The 20,638-nt window shown below is 45.6% G+C and overlaps 1 protein-coding gene across 2 annotated transcripts; it reads right to left on the reverse strand.

Annotated features, from left to right (window-relative positions):
* Positions 1-1,025: 1,025 nt before the first annotated feature.
* SOD2 (superoxide dismutase 2) lies at positions 1,026-14,154 on the reverse strand (the record flags this gene model as incomplete). Of its 2 annotated transcripts, XM_080700472.1 has the most annotated exons (5): positions 1,026-1,171; positions 3,329-3,508; positions 6,412-6,528; positions 13,795-13,997; positions 14,132-14,154. In XM_080700472.1, the coding sequence occupies 5 exons, from the start codon at positions 14,152-14,154 to the stop codon at positions 1,026-1,028; spliced, it is 669 nt and encodes a 222-aa protein (XP_080556598.1). The 2 variants fall into 2 exon arrangements, with proteins under 2 accessions (XP_080556598.1, XP_080556599.1); XM_080700473.1 differs by lacking the exons at positions 6,412-6,528; positions 14,132-14,154 and having other exon boundaries at positions 13,795-13,897.
* Positions 14,155-20,638: the final 6,484 nt, after the last annotated feature.

The raw sequence follows: 20,638 nt of genomic DNA on the forward strand, positions 1-20,638 counted from the left end.
TCCCTGCTGCATTCAAATCGTAAACAGCTCTATGTGCAAAACCCAGAGGGACATATCTGAAATGCTCTACCACTGACTATAGGTAGTTTCCCCTGTACTAGAAAACAATACAAAGCTTCTATAGTGGCTATAAATTCCTTAAAACAACAAATAATATTTCTTATATGTGTGTGTATATATATATGTATATATATCTCACAAACAACAAAATACATCAAAAACATGCCTTTGAAAACAATGTTCCTGAGGGGACACTGCTGACCTCATGCCGGGACCAGCGTGCCTCGAGACCAGCGTGCCGCTGCGTGGGAAGGCGGCACCTGCCCCGGGCCCGTGGGCGCAAAGGAGAGGCACGCAGGCTGCAGACTCGGCCCTGATGTGTCCATCTCGAGCACTTCTACAAACGCCTATTTCTATGTATGAGAACAAAATTTCATATTAAAGTTCTTCTATTTTCTGCCTACAGAAAATCCAGAGGCCTAAGTATCTCCTTGTAATGAAGCAGTTCTCAAGGAACAATCAAGTTACGTGTTTTTAAGTGACAAAATGGTGTTAACACGTATACACAGGACCAGAAGACACACTAGACACAGGATTACTGACAAAAAGAATAATTCGCAACAGAAAAAGGAAATACTCAGTTTTCTATTTCACTGTTACAACCGGAGCAAAGGAATGCATTTCCTATAACTGAAACAGAACAGGGTTACAAAGGCTTTGCCACAGGCCTCAAAATGTAGGTCGGGATGGCGAGTTCTGATGGTTTTATGATGACAATTATAAACTCCTAGCAATTTGAGCTCTCTGAAGAAAATGTTTAACATTAAATCACCAAATACTTATGACCCTCAAGTTGACTAATAAAATTTTAAAATAAAAAATTATTCACAACATTGTTATTTTTTATCAAATGTGTGAATAAGCAACATCAATAAATGCTACAACAGAGCAGCTTATCAGCAAATCGCAGCACTCTACACTACTACAAAAGTAGTCATAAAGAGCTAAACATACTCAACATAATTTTACTTTTTGCATGCCACGTATCGTTCAGTTACATTCTCCCAGTTGATTACATTCCAAATAGCTTTTAGATAATCAGGTCTGACGTTTTTGTACTGAAGGTAATAAGCGTGCTCCCAAACATCGATTCCCAGCAGCGGAATAAGGCCTATCAAGAAAGAAAGGAAAAACGTTAAATTTCAATCTAAAATACTGCAGCTTCTCAATTTAAATTCTTACTATTCTATGCATACAAAATTACCCTTTATAACAATTTCACCCATTTCTTATCTAATAGAAAAATTGCATAAAAATGAATATTCCTATAAAAAGATTTTAAATTTCACTTTGGAAGAAAAATGTGATAAACAGTAAAAAAAAATTCGGATGGCTGGGCATGGTGGAGCACGCTTGTAATCCCTGCATTTGGGAGGCTGAGATGGGAGGATCACAATTCGCAGACAGCCTCAGGCTACTTAGCAAGGCCCTTCGCAACTCAGTAAGACTCTGTTTCAAGAAAATAAATAGACTAAAAAATAGGGCTGAAGGTGTGGCTCAGAGGTGGAATGTCCCTGGGTTCCATCCCCAGTACCGTAAATAATAATAATGATAACAACAACTATTAAGATAGACCCAGGAAGTCAATTAACTATAGTTTTTTTGTTTTGTTTTGTTTTTTGAGGACTGGGGGTGGAACCCAGGGGCTTTTCTACCTCTGGGCTATATTACCAAACCTATTTTATACTTTATTTGGAAACAGGGTCTCTCTCACTATTTAGCTAAGGCTGGCTTGTGCAATCCTCCTGTCCAGCCTCCCAAACGCTGGGATTACAAGAGTGCACCACCACGCCTGGCTAACTATAGTATTTTAATAGCTGTCCTTAAACACTAACAGATTCACCCACAGTAAGCACCATAAGGGTGCTACGTCCTAAGAGAGGAGGCAATGAGAACCTGCTCTGCTCCCAGGCTGGTTTTAACCTGAGAGAGTAAACAGATAAGAGAGAAGGACAAGGAGTAAGTTACAGAGAGCTCAAGAGGACTAAACAGACTACTTTCCAAAATTCAACAGTATAAAGAACTTAGTTTTATCTATAAAACATTCATTTGTAGAACTCAAACTCTCCTAAGAAAACAATTCTCCAGCAGTATGTCACTGATAGTTTATCACTAGTGAATAAAGTACAAGTGTGACCGACTTCTCCCAACATTAAAGGCCACGCTTCGTTCCAAGGGCTCTCTAAGCAAGGCAGGGTGTGGCTCGGATTGAGAGAAACCGCAGCCTTGCAGGCGGGCACCTTGGATCCACCTGACTGCAGCACTGAGTGCTCACGAATCTTCTGCAGCTTTTACAAATTTTTGTGGGATCTTACTTTCCCAAAGGAACTGTTTATATTCTGAAAAGTCAGTATGTCCAGTACGTAGCCAAGTGTCATGACCTGGCAGGTGGAAAGAGCGACAGGAAACCAGCCTGGCTGACATCACGGTCCCACGTTAAGTCCATTACGGCAGAGACGAGAGTCCTAGCAACCGCTGGTGGCTAGGACTCCACTTTCTACACTCTTCAGTGACATTTTATAATGGGCTTCTAATTCAACTAGGCTCATTGGAACAAAGGGATTTGCTGAGCCCAGCCTGGAGTTTCTGAGCCAAGTATATTCACATACCAAAGACCCCAGAAAGGCCAAAGTCCGGAATACTGAGTTCCAGCCCCGTTTAGCCACAGTGCTCAGAAAGGAAGACAGCACGATTCTGAAGTCAGGCTCAGCCTTTATTTCTTTTCCGCCCTCTTGGTATTTATCTAACCTTAGTCTTTTATTTTTGTGCACACAATTATGTAAAGTAGCATTACTAGTCTGTAAAATGAAGAAGGGTTTATGCTTAAAACAATTTGTGAATGTAGCTACAAAATTACATATGCTTAGGGTGTGGTGGCACACACGTTTGTAAACCCAGGTCTTGGGAGGCTGAGACAGGAGGATTGCAGGTCTGCAGACAGCCTCAGCTACTTAGTGAGGCTCTCCACATCTTAGTGAGACCTTGTTTCAAAATAAAAAATAAAAAATAGGGCTGGGAGTGTAGCTCAGAAGTAGAGTATCCTTGGATCCAATCTCCAGTACCACACACACACAAAAAAAATAATTACATGTGCTTATTTTTAAAATATCAAGGACTCTTTAGTAATTTTTACTTACACAGACTCTGGGTATTAAACTGTTAAAATATGTTTACAGTAAGTTTAAACACCACTAGTTTTACGCATTTCTAATCAAATGCAATACACCATATCTCCCAAATAAATTGAGTAACAATTTTTATATCTAACCTGTTGTTCCTTGCAATGGATCCTGATTAGAACAGGCAGCAATCTGTAGGCGCCCCTGCTCCTTATTGAACCCAAGCCAACCCCAACCTGAGCCTTGGACGCCAACAGACACAGCTGTCAGCTTCTCCTTAAACTTGTCAAAGGAACCAAAGTCACGTTTGATGGCTTCCAGCAACTCCCCTTGAAAAAAAACAGAGTTCAACAATTATTATAAAATATTACATTATATCTATTAAAACATTGTCATATGGCCCAAGAAACAACTGGATAACACACCCAGGAGCCCCACACACTGTGAGCCGAGACACCGGCTCCTCCTACCCTGACACCAGGGTGAGGTTTCATTCTAATTCCCATGCAGTGAGCTGGGGAACTCCTCACTCACTGTGCTATATTCACCAGGAAAGAAAGGTTTCCAGCTGGTTTCCTTTTAATTCCCTCCCACCATAGAAATTTTTACTTTGATTTCTACGCTACTTACTCTATATATATATATACACTTAAGAATAAAAGTTATAGCTATTATTTAGTTAGTCTCCTCCAAGGCAACCCGGATCTTCCTATCTAGAATTTCTTTGTACACTCATAATAAGTACTGAGGATTGAACCCAGAGGCTTTCTACCTCTGAGGTATACCTCCAGCCCTACTTTTATATTGTTTATTTTGAAATAGGGTTTCGCTAAGCTACTGCAATCCTCCTGTCTTGGCCTCCCAAGTATTTGATTATACTGTTTGTATTTATTTATTTTTGTGGTACTGGGGATTAAACCCAGGGGCATTCTACCTCTGAGCTATACCTTCTGCCCTATTTTATTTTTTATTTTGAAACAGGGTCTAAATTGCTGAGGCAGTCCGCAAACTTGCAATCCTCCTGTCTCAAACTCCCAAGTATTGGGATTACAGGCAAGCTCCACCATGCCCAGCTTATATTGTTTTTAAGTATGATTTTTCAGCCTGGCATGGTGGCACACACCAGTACCACCATCACCGAAAGCTGAACACTTTTAAGAGCAATAACTGGGCTGAGGGTGTGGCTCAGTGACAGAACGCTTGTCTAGCACGTACAAGGGATCTCATCCCTAGCACTGAAAATAAGAGAAAATTAACTATAATGTTTTTATTCAGTAGCAGTGTTAAATTAATTCTAGACTGACTGATCAATTAAATCAACTGCGTCAAAACGCTCACTTTTAAAAACCCGGCCATGGTGGTGCAAGCTTGTAATCCCAGCATTCGGGAGGCTGAGACAGGAGGATCGTGGTTGGTGGACAGCCTCAGCTACTTAGTGAAGGCCTTTGCAATTCAGTGAGACCCTGTTTAAAAATAAAGAATATAAAATAGGGCAAAGGGTGTAGCTCGGAGGTCAAATGCCCCTGGGTTTCATCCCCAGACTAGCAAAAAAAAAAAAAAAAAAAAAACCACACACACACAAAAAAAAATGCTCACTTTTCTTATTCTATTGACTTGAAAGTAGTCATCTTTTATGAGCACAAATGGAATCAAGTGTTACAGATAAATACAAAACGGTGGAGATGCCTGAAAGGTTTGAGCCTCCTGCCCCGCAGGGGGTGGGGCCGGAAGCTAGGAGGCGGAGCTTTGTGATTCACAGAAGTGAGACCACTCCCCTCGATTTAAGGTAGACTCTGCCACCTCAGGGACACAGAAGCCCAGATAGAGACACACAGACAGAGACAGGAAGGCGCGCTCTCCCCCACGAGCCCCCGCGGGCCCGCGGGGACTGGCGGTTGACTCTCCACGAATAAAGGCATGCATATCATTATATCAGACTCCTGCTGTGTGACGATGGGACCCGCCGCATTTTATTATTTTATTTTTTACAATACCAACACACTGGCTGACTAGACCTAACATTCCGCTAACGACAACGCCTCAAAAGTATGACACCACGGTCCAAAGACTTAACTCGGAATAAACTGCCCAGTTCCCCAGGCTTATTTCCCTGTTCAATATCGTCCCAAAGAAAACTGCTTATTTCCAAAGCATAAGATGGGCTGCCTTGTATAAAAATAACTAAACACAGAATCGAAGGGTCTGTGCAATACGCCCAGAAACAAGGCGGACACCTCCATTTTGCCCCACAGATTCCCTGGGGTGAGGGCAATTCAAATCACCTGCTCCTCCCGAGGCTCAGGGAGTCACGGAAACAAGACCGCCTGCGTCTTTACGCCTCCTTATTTGCAGTGTTGCTTTTTGTTGCTGTTTGTTTTCAATACTGGGGACTGAACCCAGGGACGCATTTGCTAATGCTAAGCAAATACTCTACCACTGGGCTACGCCCCAGCTGTACCTGCAGTCTAGAAAAGCTAGAAAACAGAGTCTATGCCAAGCGGCTTCTATCGGGAAGACTAACAATACCCAAAGGCACTTTAGCCTTGGCATGTAATTATGAAAACAGCTCCTTCGTTGCCCTGCATCATAGAGATCAAGCAAATACAGTTATGTATTTTATCCCAGAGGTCCCAGTGCTAGTAAGTGGAAAGTTCATCTTTTCTAAAAGTTTATTCTTCTCTTTTACTAGTATTTAAACCACGAAGGGGTGCTATATGTGGTATTTTGTACACGTGCATGTGTGTGTATAAAATCTGATGATGTAATTATCTGAATGCATCTCCATTCCTCTTTTTTTGTGTGTGGGTCTGGGGATGGAACCCAGGGGAATTCTACCTCCGAGCTACACCCCCTGCCCTATTTTTTTATTCTTTATTTTAAAACAGGGTCTAAGTTGGGGAGGGCCTCACTAAGTAGCCAAGGCTGTCCACAAACCACAATCCTCCTGTCTCAACCTCCCGAATATTACAAGCGTGCGCCACCACGCCTGGCTCCTACTCTTTTTCTTTGAAATTTATAACACTGGTTTACCCCTTGCTATAAAAAAATACGCCACTATGATACCTCAGGGAGAATTAAAGTAGTGAGCAAATCAATAATCACTGGGAATGCAGGGTGGGTTTTAGAATGCATGAGACCCTGGATTTAATCCCAGCACTCCTAAAAATAATAAGAAAATCAACAATCTTCCCTGCTGTGCACACAATAGAAAATTGCACCAACTTATACCAACCTTTGGGCTCTCCGCCACCATTAGGGCTCAGGTTTGTCCAGAAAATGGCGTGATTGATGTGGCCGCCACCATTGAATTTCAGGGCGGGCTGAAGAGCTACCTGAGCGGTAACGTCTCCTGAAAGGTTAAAGTGCAGACAGTTTTTAAAACCTCTTATTCCTTAACAACTTCTTTAACATTTTAATGTTGTTTTAATACATTAGGTAATGATACCAGTATTTCTATTGGTCCTAAAATTCAGCAGTTTTGGATTCTACCAAAAAAAAAAAGACCTTCCCAAATTCTCCGTCCCAGTGGATTTTCAGTTCGATCAACCACATGCGGAACTGGTAAGAAGCCCGGCAGGCTTTGGAAAGCCGGAGAAAGTTCACTCCCGGCTCCCAAAGGCTCAGCATTCTCTTGGATGGGAAAGATTTCAGCAAATAAAATGCCAAAGAAAAGAAAGAAAAAAACAGCAATAGAATGCTCAGGTGGACAGTTCAGTGGGGCAACAACAAGGCAAACTTTCAACTCTTGTCTTTAAGACAGACAACTAATCTCTGGAAAGCATTTCAAAGTGACATTAACACAAAACTCAACGTGTTCATGAACCCACGGGCTCCTCCTATGGCCTCCCCAGCCCAGTGAATGCCCGCCCTGTCCCTCAGGACGGACATCGTTGGAGACAAGGGGCACTGGGGACTGTGCCGGGGCATTCTACCTCTGGTCCACACCCCAGCCCTATTTTTTAACTTTTTATTTATTTATTTTGCAGGTCTGGGGATGGAACCCAGGGGCATTCTACCTCCAAGCTACACCCCCAGCCCTATTTTTTTATTCTTTATTTTTGAAACAGGGTCTCACTAAAGTTGCAAAGGGCCTCACTAAGTAGCTGAAGCTGTCCACAAACCACGATTCTGCAGTCTCAGCCTCCCGAATGCTGGGATTACAAGCCTGCGCCACCACGCGTGGTGTCCTCCTGCCCTATTTTATATTCTTTATTTTGAAACAGGGTCTCACTCAGTTGTGGAGGGCCTCACCAAGTAGCTGAGGCAGTCCACAAACCGTGATCCTCCGGTCTCAACCTCCCAAGTGCTAGGATTACAAGTGTGTGCCACCATGGTTGGATATTTATTTATTTATTTATTTATTTATTTATTTATTTATGTGGTACTACGGATGGAACCCACTGGCATTCTACCACTGAGCTACACTCCCTGCCCTGTTTTTTATTCTTTACTTTGAAACAGGTCTCGCAAAGTTGCAGAGGGCCTCAAGAAGTAGCTGAGGGTGGCCATGAACCTGCGATCCTCCTGTCTCAGCCTCCCAAGGACTAGGATTACAAATGTATGCCACCATGACTAGCTCAGAAAGAAATATTTTTACTGAGAGATAATTTAATAAGCTCAACATCATTTTTTTGTGTGTGTGGTACTAAGGATGGAATCCAGGAGCTTTCTACCTCCGGGCTACACTCCCAGACCTATTTTATATTTTATTTATTTGGAAACGGGGTCTCACTAAGTTGCTGAGAGCCTCACTAAGTAGCTGAGGCTGGCTTTGAACCTGCGCGATTCTCCTGTCTCGGCCTCCCAAGTGCAGGGATTACAAGCGTGTGCCACCACGCCCGGCTTAAACTCAACATGTTAAAGGGAGGGAGTGGCACAAGCCTGTAATCCCAGCTACTCAGGAGGCTGAGGCAAGAAGATCTCAAGTTTGAGACCAGTCTGGGTAACTAAGCAAGATCCTATCTCAAAATAAAATAAACGTAGTGAGGTCCTTTCAAACTCAGTGAGACCCTGTTTAAAAATAAAGAATAAAATATAGGGCAGGGGGTGTGGCTCCAAGGTCAAATGCCCCTGGGTTCCATCCCCAGACCCACAAAAACATAAATAAATAAATAAAAATAAATAAATAAAAATAAAATAAAAAAGGCTGGGGGTGTAGCTTGATGCTTGCCTAGCAGTACAATGCCCTGGGTTAAATCCTCAATACCACAAAAAGTGAAATTAAAAAATCTCAAAGTTTTCTTAACCATTTTTAAATCTTAATAGAACTATTGGGGGCTTAGCCAGATGTGCTAACACACACTTATAATCTTAGTACTTGGAAGGCTGAAACATGAGGATCAGAGGTTCGAGGCAGCCTCAGCAACTTAGTGAGGCCCTCAGTAATTTAGTGAGATCCTGTATCAAAATAAAAAGAGAGCCAGGCAAGGTGGTATATGCTTATAATCCAAGCATTTGGGAGGCTGAGACAGGCGGTTTGCGGACAGCCTCAGCTATTTAGTGAGGCCCTTTGCAACTCAGTGAGACCCTGTTTCAAAATAAAGAATAAGCTGGGCCTGGTGCGCACGCTTATAATCCCACCATTTGGGAGGCTGAGACAGGAGGACTGCACAGGTTCGAAGCCAGCCTCAGCTACTTAGTGAGGCTCTCAGCAACTTAGTGAGACCCTGTTTCCAAATAAAAAAAATATAAAATAGGCCCGGGATTATAGCCCGGAGGTAGAAAAGCCCCTGGGTTCCACCCCCAGTACCACAAAAAAATAAAAAATAAAAAATAAAAAATAGGGCTGGTGGTATAGCTCGGAAATAAAATGCCCCTGGTTTCCATCCTCAGTACCACAATTATATATACACATACACAAAATACAAAAGAAAAAAAGAAAAAGAAAAAGAATAAAATAGAGCTGGTGTTATACTTAGAGGTGCCCCTGGGTTCCATTCCCCACACCGCAAAAAAATAAAAGGGAGTGCTTAAAAATCTGTCCTTAAAAAGACTTTAAAGTTTAACATTCTTTGGTTTCATTTGAGAGTTTTTCCTTCAAATATAATAAAAGATGCCGGGCGTGGTGGCGCATGTATGTAATCCCCTGCTTGGGAGGTGAAGACAGGAGGATCGCGCAGATTCAAAGCCAGCCTCACTGGCTTAAGAGACCCTGTTTCCAAATAAAAAATATAAAATGGGTCTGGGAGTGTAGCCCAGAGGTAGAAGAGTTCCATCCCCAGGTACCACCAAAAAAAAAAAAAAAAAAAAAATATATATATATATATATATATATATATATATATATATATATATATATATGTGTGTGTGTGTGTGTGTGTAAATAAAATAAAAGAACTTAGTAGGTACAGTGGCACACACTTATAATTTCAGTACTTGGGAAGTTGAGATAGGAAAATAAAACTTTGGAGGTCAGCTTCCGCAACATAATGAGACCATTTCAAACTAAAAAATAAAAAGGGCCGGGTGTAGTGGCGCACGCTTGTGATCCCTGCACTTGGGAGGCGGAGACAGGAAGATCGCGCAGGTTTGAAGCCAGCCACGCTGGCTTAAGAGACCCTGTTTCCAAATAAAAAATATTAAAAAAAAAAAAATAGGTCTGGGAGTGTAGCTCGAAGGTAGAAGGGTTTCCAGGAACCCCAGTACCACCAAAAATAAATAAATAAATAAAATAAAATAAAAATAAAAAATAAAGAGGGCTGGGAGTGTAACTTGGAAGTAGAACGTCACTGGGTTCAATCCCATTACCAAAAAAAGTTAAAAACTTTTGGTTGAAAGTATGTGAAGCCAGGCATGGTAGTGCCCGCTTGTAATCCCAGCACTTGAGAGGCTGAGACAGGAGGACCGTATAGGTTCAAAGCCAGCCTCAGCTACTTAGTACCACAAGAAAAAAAAAAAAAAAGTATTTGTTAGTTATATGTACTGAAATGATGTTATTTTACATGTATTATTTATTCCCAGGCTTTCAAACATAATTTTTTTTTTTTTTTTTTTTGGCATGAGGAGTTGAACACAGAGGCATTCTACCCCTAAGCTACACTGCCAGCCCTTTTAGTTTTTTATTTTGAAAGAAAGAGGATCTTGCTCCAGCCGGGTGTGGTGGTACACGCTTGTAATCTCAGCATTTGGGAGGCTGAGAGGAGGACTGCAGTTTGAGGCCAGTCTCAGCTACTTAGTGAGGTCCTCTGCAACTCAGTGAGATCCTGTTTCAAAATAAAAATAAAAAATAGAGCTGGGGGTACAGCTTGGAAGTCAAATGCCCCTGGGTTCCATCCCCAGTACCACAAAAAAAAAAAAAAAGAAAGAATCTTGCTAGGTTGCTGAGGCTGATCTCAAGCCTACAATCCTCCTGTGTCAGCCTCCCAAATACTGAGATTATAGACATGCACTACCATGCCCTGCTGAAATTTAGCTTTCAATAATTTCAAAAATATAATTTTAAACCAGGCATAGTAGCACACACTTGTAATCCCAGTAGTTGGGAGGCTAAAACAGGAGGATCTGGGTTCTCGGCCAGCCTCAGCTACTTAGTGAGACCCTATGCAGCTTAGTGAGACCCTGTTTCAAAATAAAGAATAAGAGCCAGGTGTGGTGGTGCCAGGTGTGGTGGTGCATGCTCGTAATCCCAGCATTTGGGAGGCTGTGATAGGAGAATGTGGGTTCATGGCCAGCCTCAACTACTTAGTGAGGGCCTTCACAACTCAGTGAGACCCTGTTTCCTGTTTCAAAAATTTTTTAAAAAGACTAAAAAATAGGGCTGGGGGTGTAGCTCGGAGGTAGAATGCCCCTGGTACTGCCAAAAAAAAGAAAAGAAAAAAGAAAGAAAGCTCTGCATGCAGTTTTTAGTTTCTCAACAATATAATGCTGCAGTGTGATACAGAGCTTTGTTTCAGAGGCTCTCGCTAGTCAGTAAAGCTATAATTCACGATGAAAGGGCGGAATTTCAGCTGTTTTAAGGCGCTGAAGAGAAAGGTCTCGGGTGTCAGATGCTGCCTTGCAGGAGAGACTTTCACAACGGGGCATTCCCCAGCTCCATTACCACAGCCTTTGAGCATTTGTTATTTCCTAAATCACAGGCATTTTCCCGTATTCATCTGATTATTGCAAGTAAATCTTCCAGAATGTGCTAACTTCCTCCTTTTTGTTCATCCATTTACCGCAAACACAATCAGGCTGAATTACTACATCTCTCCACTAGATGCCCCTCGTCAACAAGACGCCACTGTCTAAAAATTACTCAACAAATTTCACAGGCCTGAGATTCAATAAAAACATACACTTTTTTTTTTATTTTTTGGCATTGGGAATAGAACCCAGAGGCATTCTATCTCTGAGCTACACCCCAGCCGCAAGCTTGTAATGCCAGTATTTGGGAGGCTGAGACAGGAGGATGACAGGTTCTTGGACAGCCTCAGCAACTTAGTGAGATCTTGTTTCAATAATAAAAAAAAATTTCTTTACTCTGTAGCTTATCCAATACAGACATTCTGTAAATATGACTCTATTCCTTGTACAAACTACTAATAGAAAAAGGACAATATACTATCTTGGGGTTTTTTTGTTTTGTTTTTGTGGTACTGGGGATTAAACCCAGGGCATTCTACCTCTGACCTACATCCCCAGCCCTATTTTTTAATTTTGAAACAGGGGCTCACTAACTACGGCTGGCAGCGAACCTGCAATTTTCCTATCTCAGCCTCCCAAGCACTGGGGTTAGAAGTGTGCACCACTGTGCCCAGCTTACTATTTTGTACAGACATTAAAACTCAGTATTCCAACAGGGCGCATGCTTGTAATCCCTGCGCTTGGGAGGAGGAGACAGGAGGATCGCACAGGTTCGAAGCCAGCCAGCTGGCTTAAGAGACCTTGTTTCCAAATAAAATATAAAAATTAGGTGTCTGGGAGTGTAGCCCGGAGGTAGAAGGGTTTCCAGGAACCCAGCACCACACACACACACACACACACACACACACACACACACACCTCAGTATTCCCAAAGGCACAAACACAAAAAGTCCACATGACAAGTTTTGTTAATTCAGCATTTTGGAGGAAGGAGGGGAATGGGGATTGACCCCAGGGACATTCTACCTCCCAGCTACACACCTAACCCTATTTTTCTTTTTGGTTGTACTGGGGTTCCTGGAAACCCTTCTACCTCCGGGATACACTCCCAGACCTATTTTATATTTTTATTTGGAAACAGGGTCTCTTAAGCCAGCGAGGCTGGGTTCGAACCTGCACAATCCTCCTGTCTCAGCCTCCCAAGCGCGGGAATTACAAGCGTGCGCCACCACACCTGGCTATTTTTTATTCTTTATTTTGAAATGGTCTCACTAAGCTGCGGAGGGCCTCACTTAGTAGGTGAGGCTGGCCTTGAACCTGCGATCTTCCTGTCTCAGCCTCCCAAGTACTGGGATTACAAGCATGCACAATCATGTCCAGCTTCAACTTGGCACTTTGAAGCAAAATAGCTGCCTTTCATATTCTAATTGAATTATAAATATTCAGTTTCCCACAAAATAGCTATTTTTCTTGTTAAATCTGATTCCTAAATTAAATCAAGAAAAGTATCAAGTCTAAAGGGTTCTAACCTGTTCCAGAGCTGGGCACGTACTTTTTGGTAATGATCATTCCTCCTGCCTCTTCCTTTCCTATACAATCTAAATCAAGTTTCATAGTCCAGGGGCCACTCAAGATACATGGAGTCAGCCGGGCGTGGTGGCACAGGCTTGTGATCCCAGCATCTGGGAGGCTGAAACCGGAGGATCGCGGTTTACAGACAGCCTCAGCTACTTAGTGAGGCCCTCCTGCAACTCAGTGAGACCCGGTTTCAAAATAAAGAATAAAAATAGGGCAGGGAGTGTGGCTCGGAGGTCAAATGCCCCTGGGTTCCATCCCCAGACCCGCAAAAAAAAAAAAAAAAAAAGATACATGGAGTCTCGAAGTTCCAGGATGGACTCTCCATTCCAAAATGATGATGATAACCACAGTTCCTCACCAGGCAGTCGGTGCCCCACTGTCTGGGACCACAGCCAGCGAAGGTTAACTCAATGCAACAGTGCTATTTAAAAAGGAGGCGGAGAGGTGGTCCTCTGTCACGTGAGGCCCAGGTGCACACAACCGGGGTTGCTAGCAGCAATTTCCCTGACACCCAAGGGCACTTGTCTAGGCTACCAGTGGTCAGGCTCTGAGCCCTCCTGCAAATAGCTGGCAAACTTACCCGAGAAACCAAATATTTCTGAAAACACGTTACATAACGAGAACACACAAATTCTAAGTATTAATATGCAAACGTGAGTTACCTGTTAAAGCTTCCTTTAAGGCTTTAGACGCGCGGCCGGCGTCTAAAGCCTTAATTTTACATTAATTAACCTTTGCAGTTATTAATGCAAGCCATATGGACAACAAAAATGGCCTTACAATAGTAAAAATCAGTGACAGGTTCCTTCGTGGGACCCTACGCTTTCTGAGACAGGGAAGTTTAAACAAAACCAATCCAGGCACTCTTCTCCAAAATGATGGATCACAGTTTTAAGAAGGGGGCTCTCGTGCCTGGGAACTCGGAGCCCGCACAAACGCGGGAGAGGGGTATCTGCGGGGGCCGCGCACCCACCCTTGGCCAGCGCCTCCTGGTACTTCTCCTCGGTGGCGTTCAGGTTGTTCACGTAGGTGGCGTGGTGCTTGCTGTGGTGCAGCTGCATGATCTGGGCGCTGATGTGCGGCTCCAGGGCGCCGTAGTCGTAGGGGAGGTCCGGGAGGCTGTGCTTCTGCCGGGCGCCCAGGGCGCCCAGGGCCGGGGCCAGCCTCGCGCCCGCGCTGCAAGGCAGAGGGCGCCGGGTCACTGCGGCCCAGGCCGCCCGCCTCCCTCCCGCCCGCGCCGGGGTCGCCGGGCCACCTGCCGCCGCAGGCCCCCGGCCCGCCCGCCCGCCCGCCCGCGCGCCCGGCCTCACCTGCACGCCGCCCGGCACAACATGGTCGCGGAACAGGTGCCCCGGGCGATCCTCGGAGCGAAGCGAGGGTCTGAGCCGCCGCGTCCCCGCCGCGCAAGGACAGCCCGGCCCGGCCCGCCCCGCGCCCGCCGCGCCCATCCGAGAGGGGGACACGGGGCCTGCCTGTCCCGCCCGCGCCCCAGCCTCGGCCAGGGCACAGAGGGACGGCGGCACACACTTACCCGATCCCCCCCTTCCGTGCGGAGTTGGTACGGCCCGAGGCCCGCCCCGCGTCCGACGCCCGGACGCCGGCCACGCCCCCGATGCCGGCCACGCCCCCCACGCCCCGTCACGCCCCACGCCGGCCACGCCCCGCCCCGCTGCTGCGCCTGCGCGTCTCTTCCCACGGCGCTGGGGCTCCCGGGTGGTATCTAGGCTGCTGCAGACCATGCTGTGTTCGCTGTCCCTGCCAGCCAGCGAGGGAAAGACCCGGCCTCGCCGCTGTCACCGCCGACCCGCGGCGGAGGGTGTGGGTCCGGTGCCCTCGTGTGTAGCCCCCTGTCCCGTCCCCAGCGACCTTGCTTTGCGAGTCAGCCGGCCTTGGAGCCTCCTCCAGGCCCGAGGTCAGGCGACTTTACCCCTCCCGGCTGTGTAAACAGGAGCGCTGCTCTGGACTGTCCACCAATACTGTCCTGCAGGTTTCGCATACATTAATCTTTACCCCTAAAATTAGGATTGGGTTTTTTGTTTGAGGGGTTGTTTGTGTTTTTGTTTTGCTTTACAGACGATTGAACCCAGGAGCACTCTGCCTCTGAGCTGCACTCCCAGCCCTCTCTTATTTTTTTATTTGGAAACAGGGCCTCACTAAGTTACTAAGGTTCTAAGTTTCTGAATCCGGCCTCCAATCTGTGATCCTCCCGTCTCAGGCTTACAGGAGTGTGCTACCAGACCAGGCAGGCTGAGATTGGAATTGCTGACCCCAGGTAGCCCGTGAGATCTCATTGGGATTCAGAAGCTTGTCCTGGTTCTACAGTTAATAAGTTAAAGAGTCAGGATCGGAACCCAAAGTTCATACTTTCCTGACTACTAATCAGTCCCCTGATAGTCAAATTTTGTGTACTTGTTCAGAGTGACTTCTGTGAATTCAGAAGAAGAGGACCACAGAAAAATCTTTCCTATGCTGTCTTGTAGTCCAATAAGCTGTATCAGATGTTTTCTCAAAAAAATCCCTCAACTATATAAAAATCAACCCTGAATTGTATGAGTTCTCCCTATACATAAGTTAGGAAAATGTTTCCCTGCCGTTGACATAACTAGGGTCAATGACAGAAACAGAAGACGATCAAAGGAAGCAAAGCCAGGGGTGGGGGTGCGGCCTGTGCCCGGCACCAGGGAGGCTGAGGCAGGACCGGCTTGAGAAGTAAAATGAGTCAAAGGAGTGGAGAGCAGGTGCTGAGCAGAGTTTGTTTTCTTTCACCCCCTTTTCAACCTTCCCAAGAATGATAAGACTTCTCATTCAGGCCAAGAGGAACTGCCAGGAAGGGCTGGGGTTTGTTTACAGGTGGCAATAGAATGTGTCTCAGCCTGTGTTGGGGTGAAAGGAAAATTTTCAAATGGTTATGGATATTGTTTTCTTTTTCTTTTTCTTTTTAAGTGTGTTTGTGGGGGTGGTACTGAGTACTGAGGATTGAACCCAGGGGCATTCTACCTCCAAGCTACACCCCAGACTTTTTTTTTTTTTTTTTTTCCTGTACTGGGGATGGAACCCAGGAGCATTCTACCTCCAAGCTACACCCCCGGCCCTATTTTTTATTCTTTATTTTGGAACAGGGTCTCACTGAGTTGCAACGGGCCTCACTAAGTAGCTGAGGCTGGCCACAAACCCATGATCGTTCTGTCACAGCCTCCCAAGTACTAGGATTACAAGCATGCGCCACCACGCCTGGCTATGGATATCTTTAAACCCCAGAGGAGAGCGTGGGTTTGATATGGTTGGTCACAGGAAGTTGAGACACGTGTTGCAGGAGCCCTGAAAGTAGTGATGTGAGGGGCAGGCTAGTTAGGCTGTTGCATTAGTCCCAGCAAGAGGTACCACAGCTATTTTTAGGATATAACAATGGGGACTAGGAAAAAAAAAAAAAAAAGCCCTGTGTATGTAATGTGAATGTTGCTAGGGATTGCGCCTAGGGGCATTCTACCTCAGCTACACCTTCAGCCCTTTTTTGTTTGTTTTGAAACAGGATCTCACTAGGTTGCCGAGTGTCTTGTTAAATTGCTGAGGCTGGCCTCAAACCTGCTATCCTCCTGTCTCAGCCTCTCAAGTACTGGGATTACAGGCATACATGCCACTTTGCCCGGCTAAGCATTTTGAAGGGTGAAACAACAGAATTCAGTAATGGATTCGTTTCTATAAAGAAAGAGCTTTATCTAGTGAGAGCAAAATGTCCCAATAAAGGAACAATTTACTCAGACTGCTTAGGTGGCTGTGTTGTTTGTATACAGAATGCTACTTTGAGACTTAAAGGGACTTCTAGGACAAAGCCTTTTGAACGAGCGACAAATGCCAAGATGGGGGAGAAGACCCGGGAGCAGGGAAGCGCAGTCTTTCCAACGTCCTGTCACCAGCCAGCCAGGGGTGGTGGCGGGGCCTATAGTCCTGCTGCTTGAGAGGCGGAGACAGCAGGATCGCAGGCTCAATAAGGTTTGCCTGCATCAACCTAGGGAGACCCTGTTTCCAATACTAAAAAAAGATCTAGAGGCGTAGCTTGGTGTCAGACTACCTCTGGGTTCAGTTCTTCAGTATAAAAATAAACAAACCGGGCATGCGGCGCACGCTTGTACTCCCAGCATTCCGGAGGCTGAGACTGGAGGATCACGGTTTGCGGCCAGCCTCAGCTACTTAGTAATGCCCTCCGCAACTTAGACCCTGTTTCAAAATAAAGAATAAAAACAGAGCTGGGGGTGGTGGCGCACGCTTGTAATCCCAGCATTCGGGAGGCTGAGACCTGGAGGATCGCAGTTCGCGGACAGCCTTAGCTACTTAGTGAGGCCCTCTGCAACTCAGTGAGACCTGGTTTCAAAATAAAGAATAAAAAATAGGGCAGGGGGTGTAGCTTGGAGGTCATATGCCCCTGCGTTCCATCCCCAGACCCGCAAAAAAAAAAATAAAAAATAAAAAATAAAGAATAAAAACAGGGCTGGGAGTATGGCTTATAGGTAGAATGCCCCTGGGTTCCATTCCCAGACCCACAAAATAAATTAATAAATAAATATCACCAGCTATATCTTTCCAGAGGAATAGCCCAAGTGTAGGAGGATCTAGGATTGAGAGCAGGGAGATTAGGTTACAGGAGATAAAAATAAGTTTATCACCAGGCATGGTGGCACACGCTTGTCATCCCAGCATTCAGGAAGCTGCGACAGGAGGATTGCAGTTCGCAGCCAGCCTCAGCTACTACTTAGTGGGCCCTTTGCAACTCAGTGAGACCCTGTTTCAAAATAAAGAATACAAAATAGGGCTGGGGGTGTAGCTCAGAGGCAGAATGCCCCTGGGTTCCATCCCCAAACCCGCAAAAAAAGTAGTTTATCTCTATCTCTGCTGCCACACCTAATAAACAGGCTGCGCCAGCCCCTTAGGTAGCGTCCAAATGGAGACCCAATTCAGATGGCCCAGAGTTATAGTGGGTGTGGTTGTGTTATCCCCAATTCCTCCAGTCAGTTTAGGATTTCCTCTGCGACACAGGACGCCACTAATATGCCTTTCCCTGGGTCCTATCTCAGACCGCTCCACAGCCATTCTGAGACCCACCACGGCCCAGACCTGCGTCTCGGTTGGAGAAGGTGACCACTGTGGGTCGGGATGAAAGCCTCTGGAGCCAGCTAGTAACTGCATCCACCCGGTAGCAGAGGTCCAGCTGCAGTGTCTGACACACAGAGCCGCGTGCGCACTGGTGCTTGCAGTATCTGAGGTCCGCGGTTGAGGGCTGGGATGACGGTGCTGTGACATCCTCAGGATGCCAGCGCCTCTGTCCTCGGAGCTCTCGTGACCTATTATGGCTTCTAGAGCACCAGCCAATTTATCTCCCTTCCAGGAAGAGGGAAGGATAAGGGTTGGCCCCAGCTCTCTCTCTCTCTCTCTCTCAAAGACCCTTTGTGGTGAATTCGCCCCACAAATTCTGCTCACAGCCGACTCACTGATCACACGTTAGGCAGAGAGCAGCACTTAGCCAGTGAGGAGTCTGGGAAACGCAGTGTCAGTGTGAAATCTGTGGAGTTCTATCACTACAGGGAAACAGCAGTGAACTGGAAAAGTACAGGTTCTGCTAGAAATCCTGCTGTCGGGCATTCTTTCCACGTGCTTAGACATAAACTCTGCTTGTTAGTAAGATGATCTTAGCTACCTTCTCGGTTTGCTTTCCTCTTTTGGCTTTTTTCTTTTGTGTCACAGCTCTTGCATAGGTATGAATCCAAGTAAAAATGCCTATAGCAAGAGACAGTCTCAAAGCCGGGCGTGGTGGCGCACACTTGTAATCCCAGCATTTGGGAGGCTGAAACCGGAGGATCGCGGTTTACAGACAGCCTCAGCTACTTAGTGAGGCCCTCCGCAACTCAGTGAGACCCTGTTTCAAAATAAAGAATAAAAAATTGGGCAGGGGGTATAGCTCGGAGGTCGAATGCCTCTGCGTTCCATCCCCAGACCCGCAAAAAAAAAAAAAAAAAAAAAAGTCTCAAACACCAGAACCCTGAATGTTTAAATCCTGAAAAATAAACATTCCAAAAGCATAAAGCCCCTAAAGTATGAAGCCCCTAAAGATTTGCAGGTAACCTAAAGTGTAAAATCCTGACAACCACAATCCTGAAAGATTCTCCTTCTGTATGTTGAACCCCTGACAGCTGAAATTCCAAAAACCTAATTCTCATTGGTGGGGCGGGGGTGCTGTATAACAAGGATAGAGAACAAATTCTGGGGAAATGCTTGTCGTACAGCAATATTCTTCCCAGCTGGTGAAACTTTTGTGTGTGTGTGTGTGTGTGTGTGAGAGATACTGAGGGTGAACCCCAGAAGCATTCTACCTCTGAACTACACCCCCAGCCCTATTTTTTTATTCTTTATTTTGAAACAGGGCCTCACTGAGTTGCAGAGGGCCTCACTAAGTAGCTGAGGCTGTCCATGAACCGCAATCCTCTTGTCTCAGCCTCCCAAATGCTGGGATTACAAGCGTGCACCATCACACCCAACTTTCCAGTTGGTGAAACTTTTAATGAACTAAAGCCTATTTGCCTAAAGAAACCAGTGAAGTTTGTAAATGGCTCAAAAATAATTTTGTGCAGAGTAGGATAAGAAGACACTTTGGGGGGGCATTGCTAAGGATTAAACCCCAGAGGCATTCTACCTCTGAGATAAACTCCCTATTTTATTACTATTTTGAGGTGGTCTCGCTAGGTTGATGAGTCTCACTACTTAGTGAGGCTGTCCTTGAACCTGTGATCCTCCTGTCTCAAACTCTCAAGTACTGAGATTACAGGTGTGCATCACCACGACCAGCTAGTAAGACTCTTCGACAACACTGTGTAAGTGTAATCACCAGTGGTGTTCCCACCAAATCTGTGGTCTGGAGATGAATGCACGCAGAATGCATCTCACATTCTCCCAAATGGATATCAACCTTGTTTGTACATTGCCCAAGTTCTGAAAGTCCCCCTCGCCCGCCCCTGTGCAGCTTCCCAACTAACTCCCGTCCCCTGTGGCACCGACGGGCCTCCTGTCTCTTCTCTTGCACACGACCCCAGGCATGGCTTTTGGACCTGAAGCCTGAGCCTCTTGTCTGTTCTGACCTTGGCCCATCTGTCCCTTGCTTACGTCTGCTTCTCAGCCTCATGAAGACCTGGCCTCCTGGAGTTGCCTTGGACTGGCCCACCTGACTGACCCTCCCCACCTAGGCTGTGGAGAGATCAGATCTGCCGGTCACCTTGGAAACCAAGGCAGAAGCCAAGAGGTTGAAGGGGAGGGCCGTCTCATAGTTAGAATCTAGCAGGTCACTCCAGAAGTTCCCTCCATAAGAACTATGCGATGTCGTGCTTTCCTTAAAAAATTAAGACTCCCCCATTGTGACAGGAAAATGAATGGCCATCGCATTCTAAATAAGAGGTAGACAATCTGTCAGTCATCATACTGCCAAAATCTAGACATGGAGTGACACTGGATTCATGGGCACAGTTCTAAGAACGACTCTCAGACAGGAATGGTGGTGCATGCTTGTAATCCCAGCGTTTGGGAAGCTGAGACAGGAGGATTGTGGTTCAAGGACAGCCTCAGCTACTTAGTGAGGCCCTTTGCAACTCAGTGAGACCCTGGTTCAAAATAAAGAATTAAAAAATAGGGCTGGGGTGTAGCTCAGAGGTTCCATCCCCAGTATCACACACACACACACACACACACACACACACACACACACAAAGAGAGTATGTCGTTTGACAAAAACAGCCTTCAAGTCCCCAAAAAGCAACTTGTGCAAACATTATCATCAT

This window comes from Muscardinus avellanarius, assembly GCF_963383645.1.
Source record: "Muscardinus avellanarius genome assembly, chromosome: 8".
NCBI classification, from domain to species: domain Eukaryota; kingdom Metazoa; phylum Chordata; class Mammalia; order Rodentia; family Gliridae; genus Muscardinus; species Muscardinus avellanarius.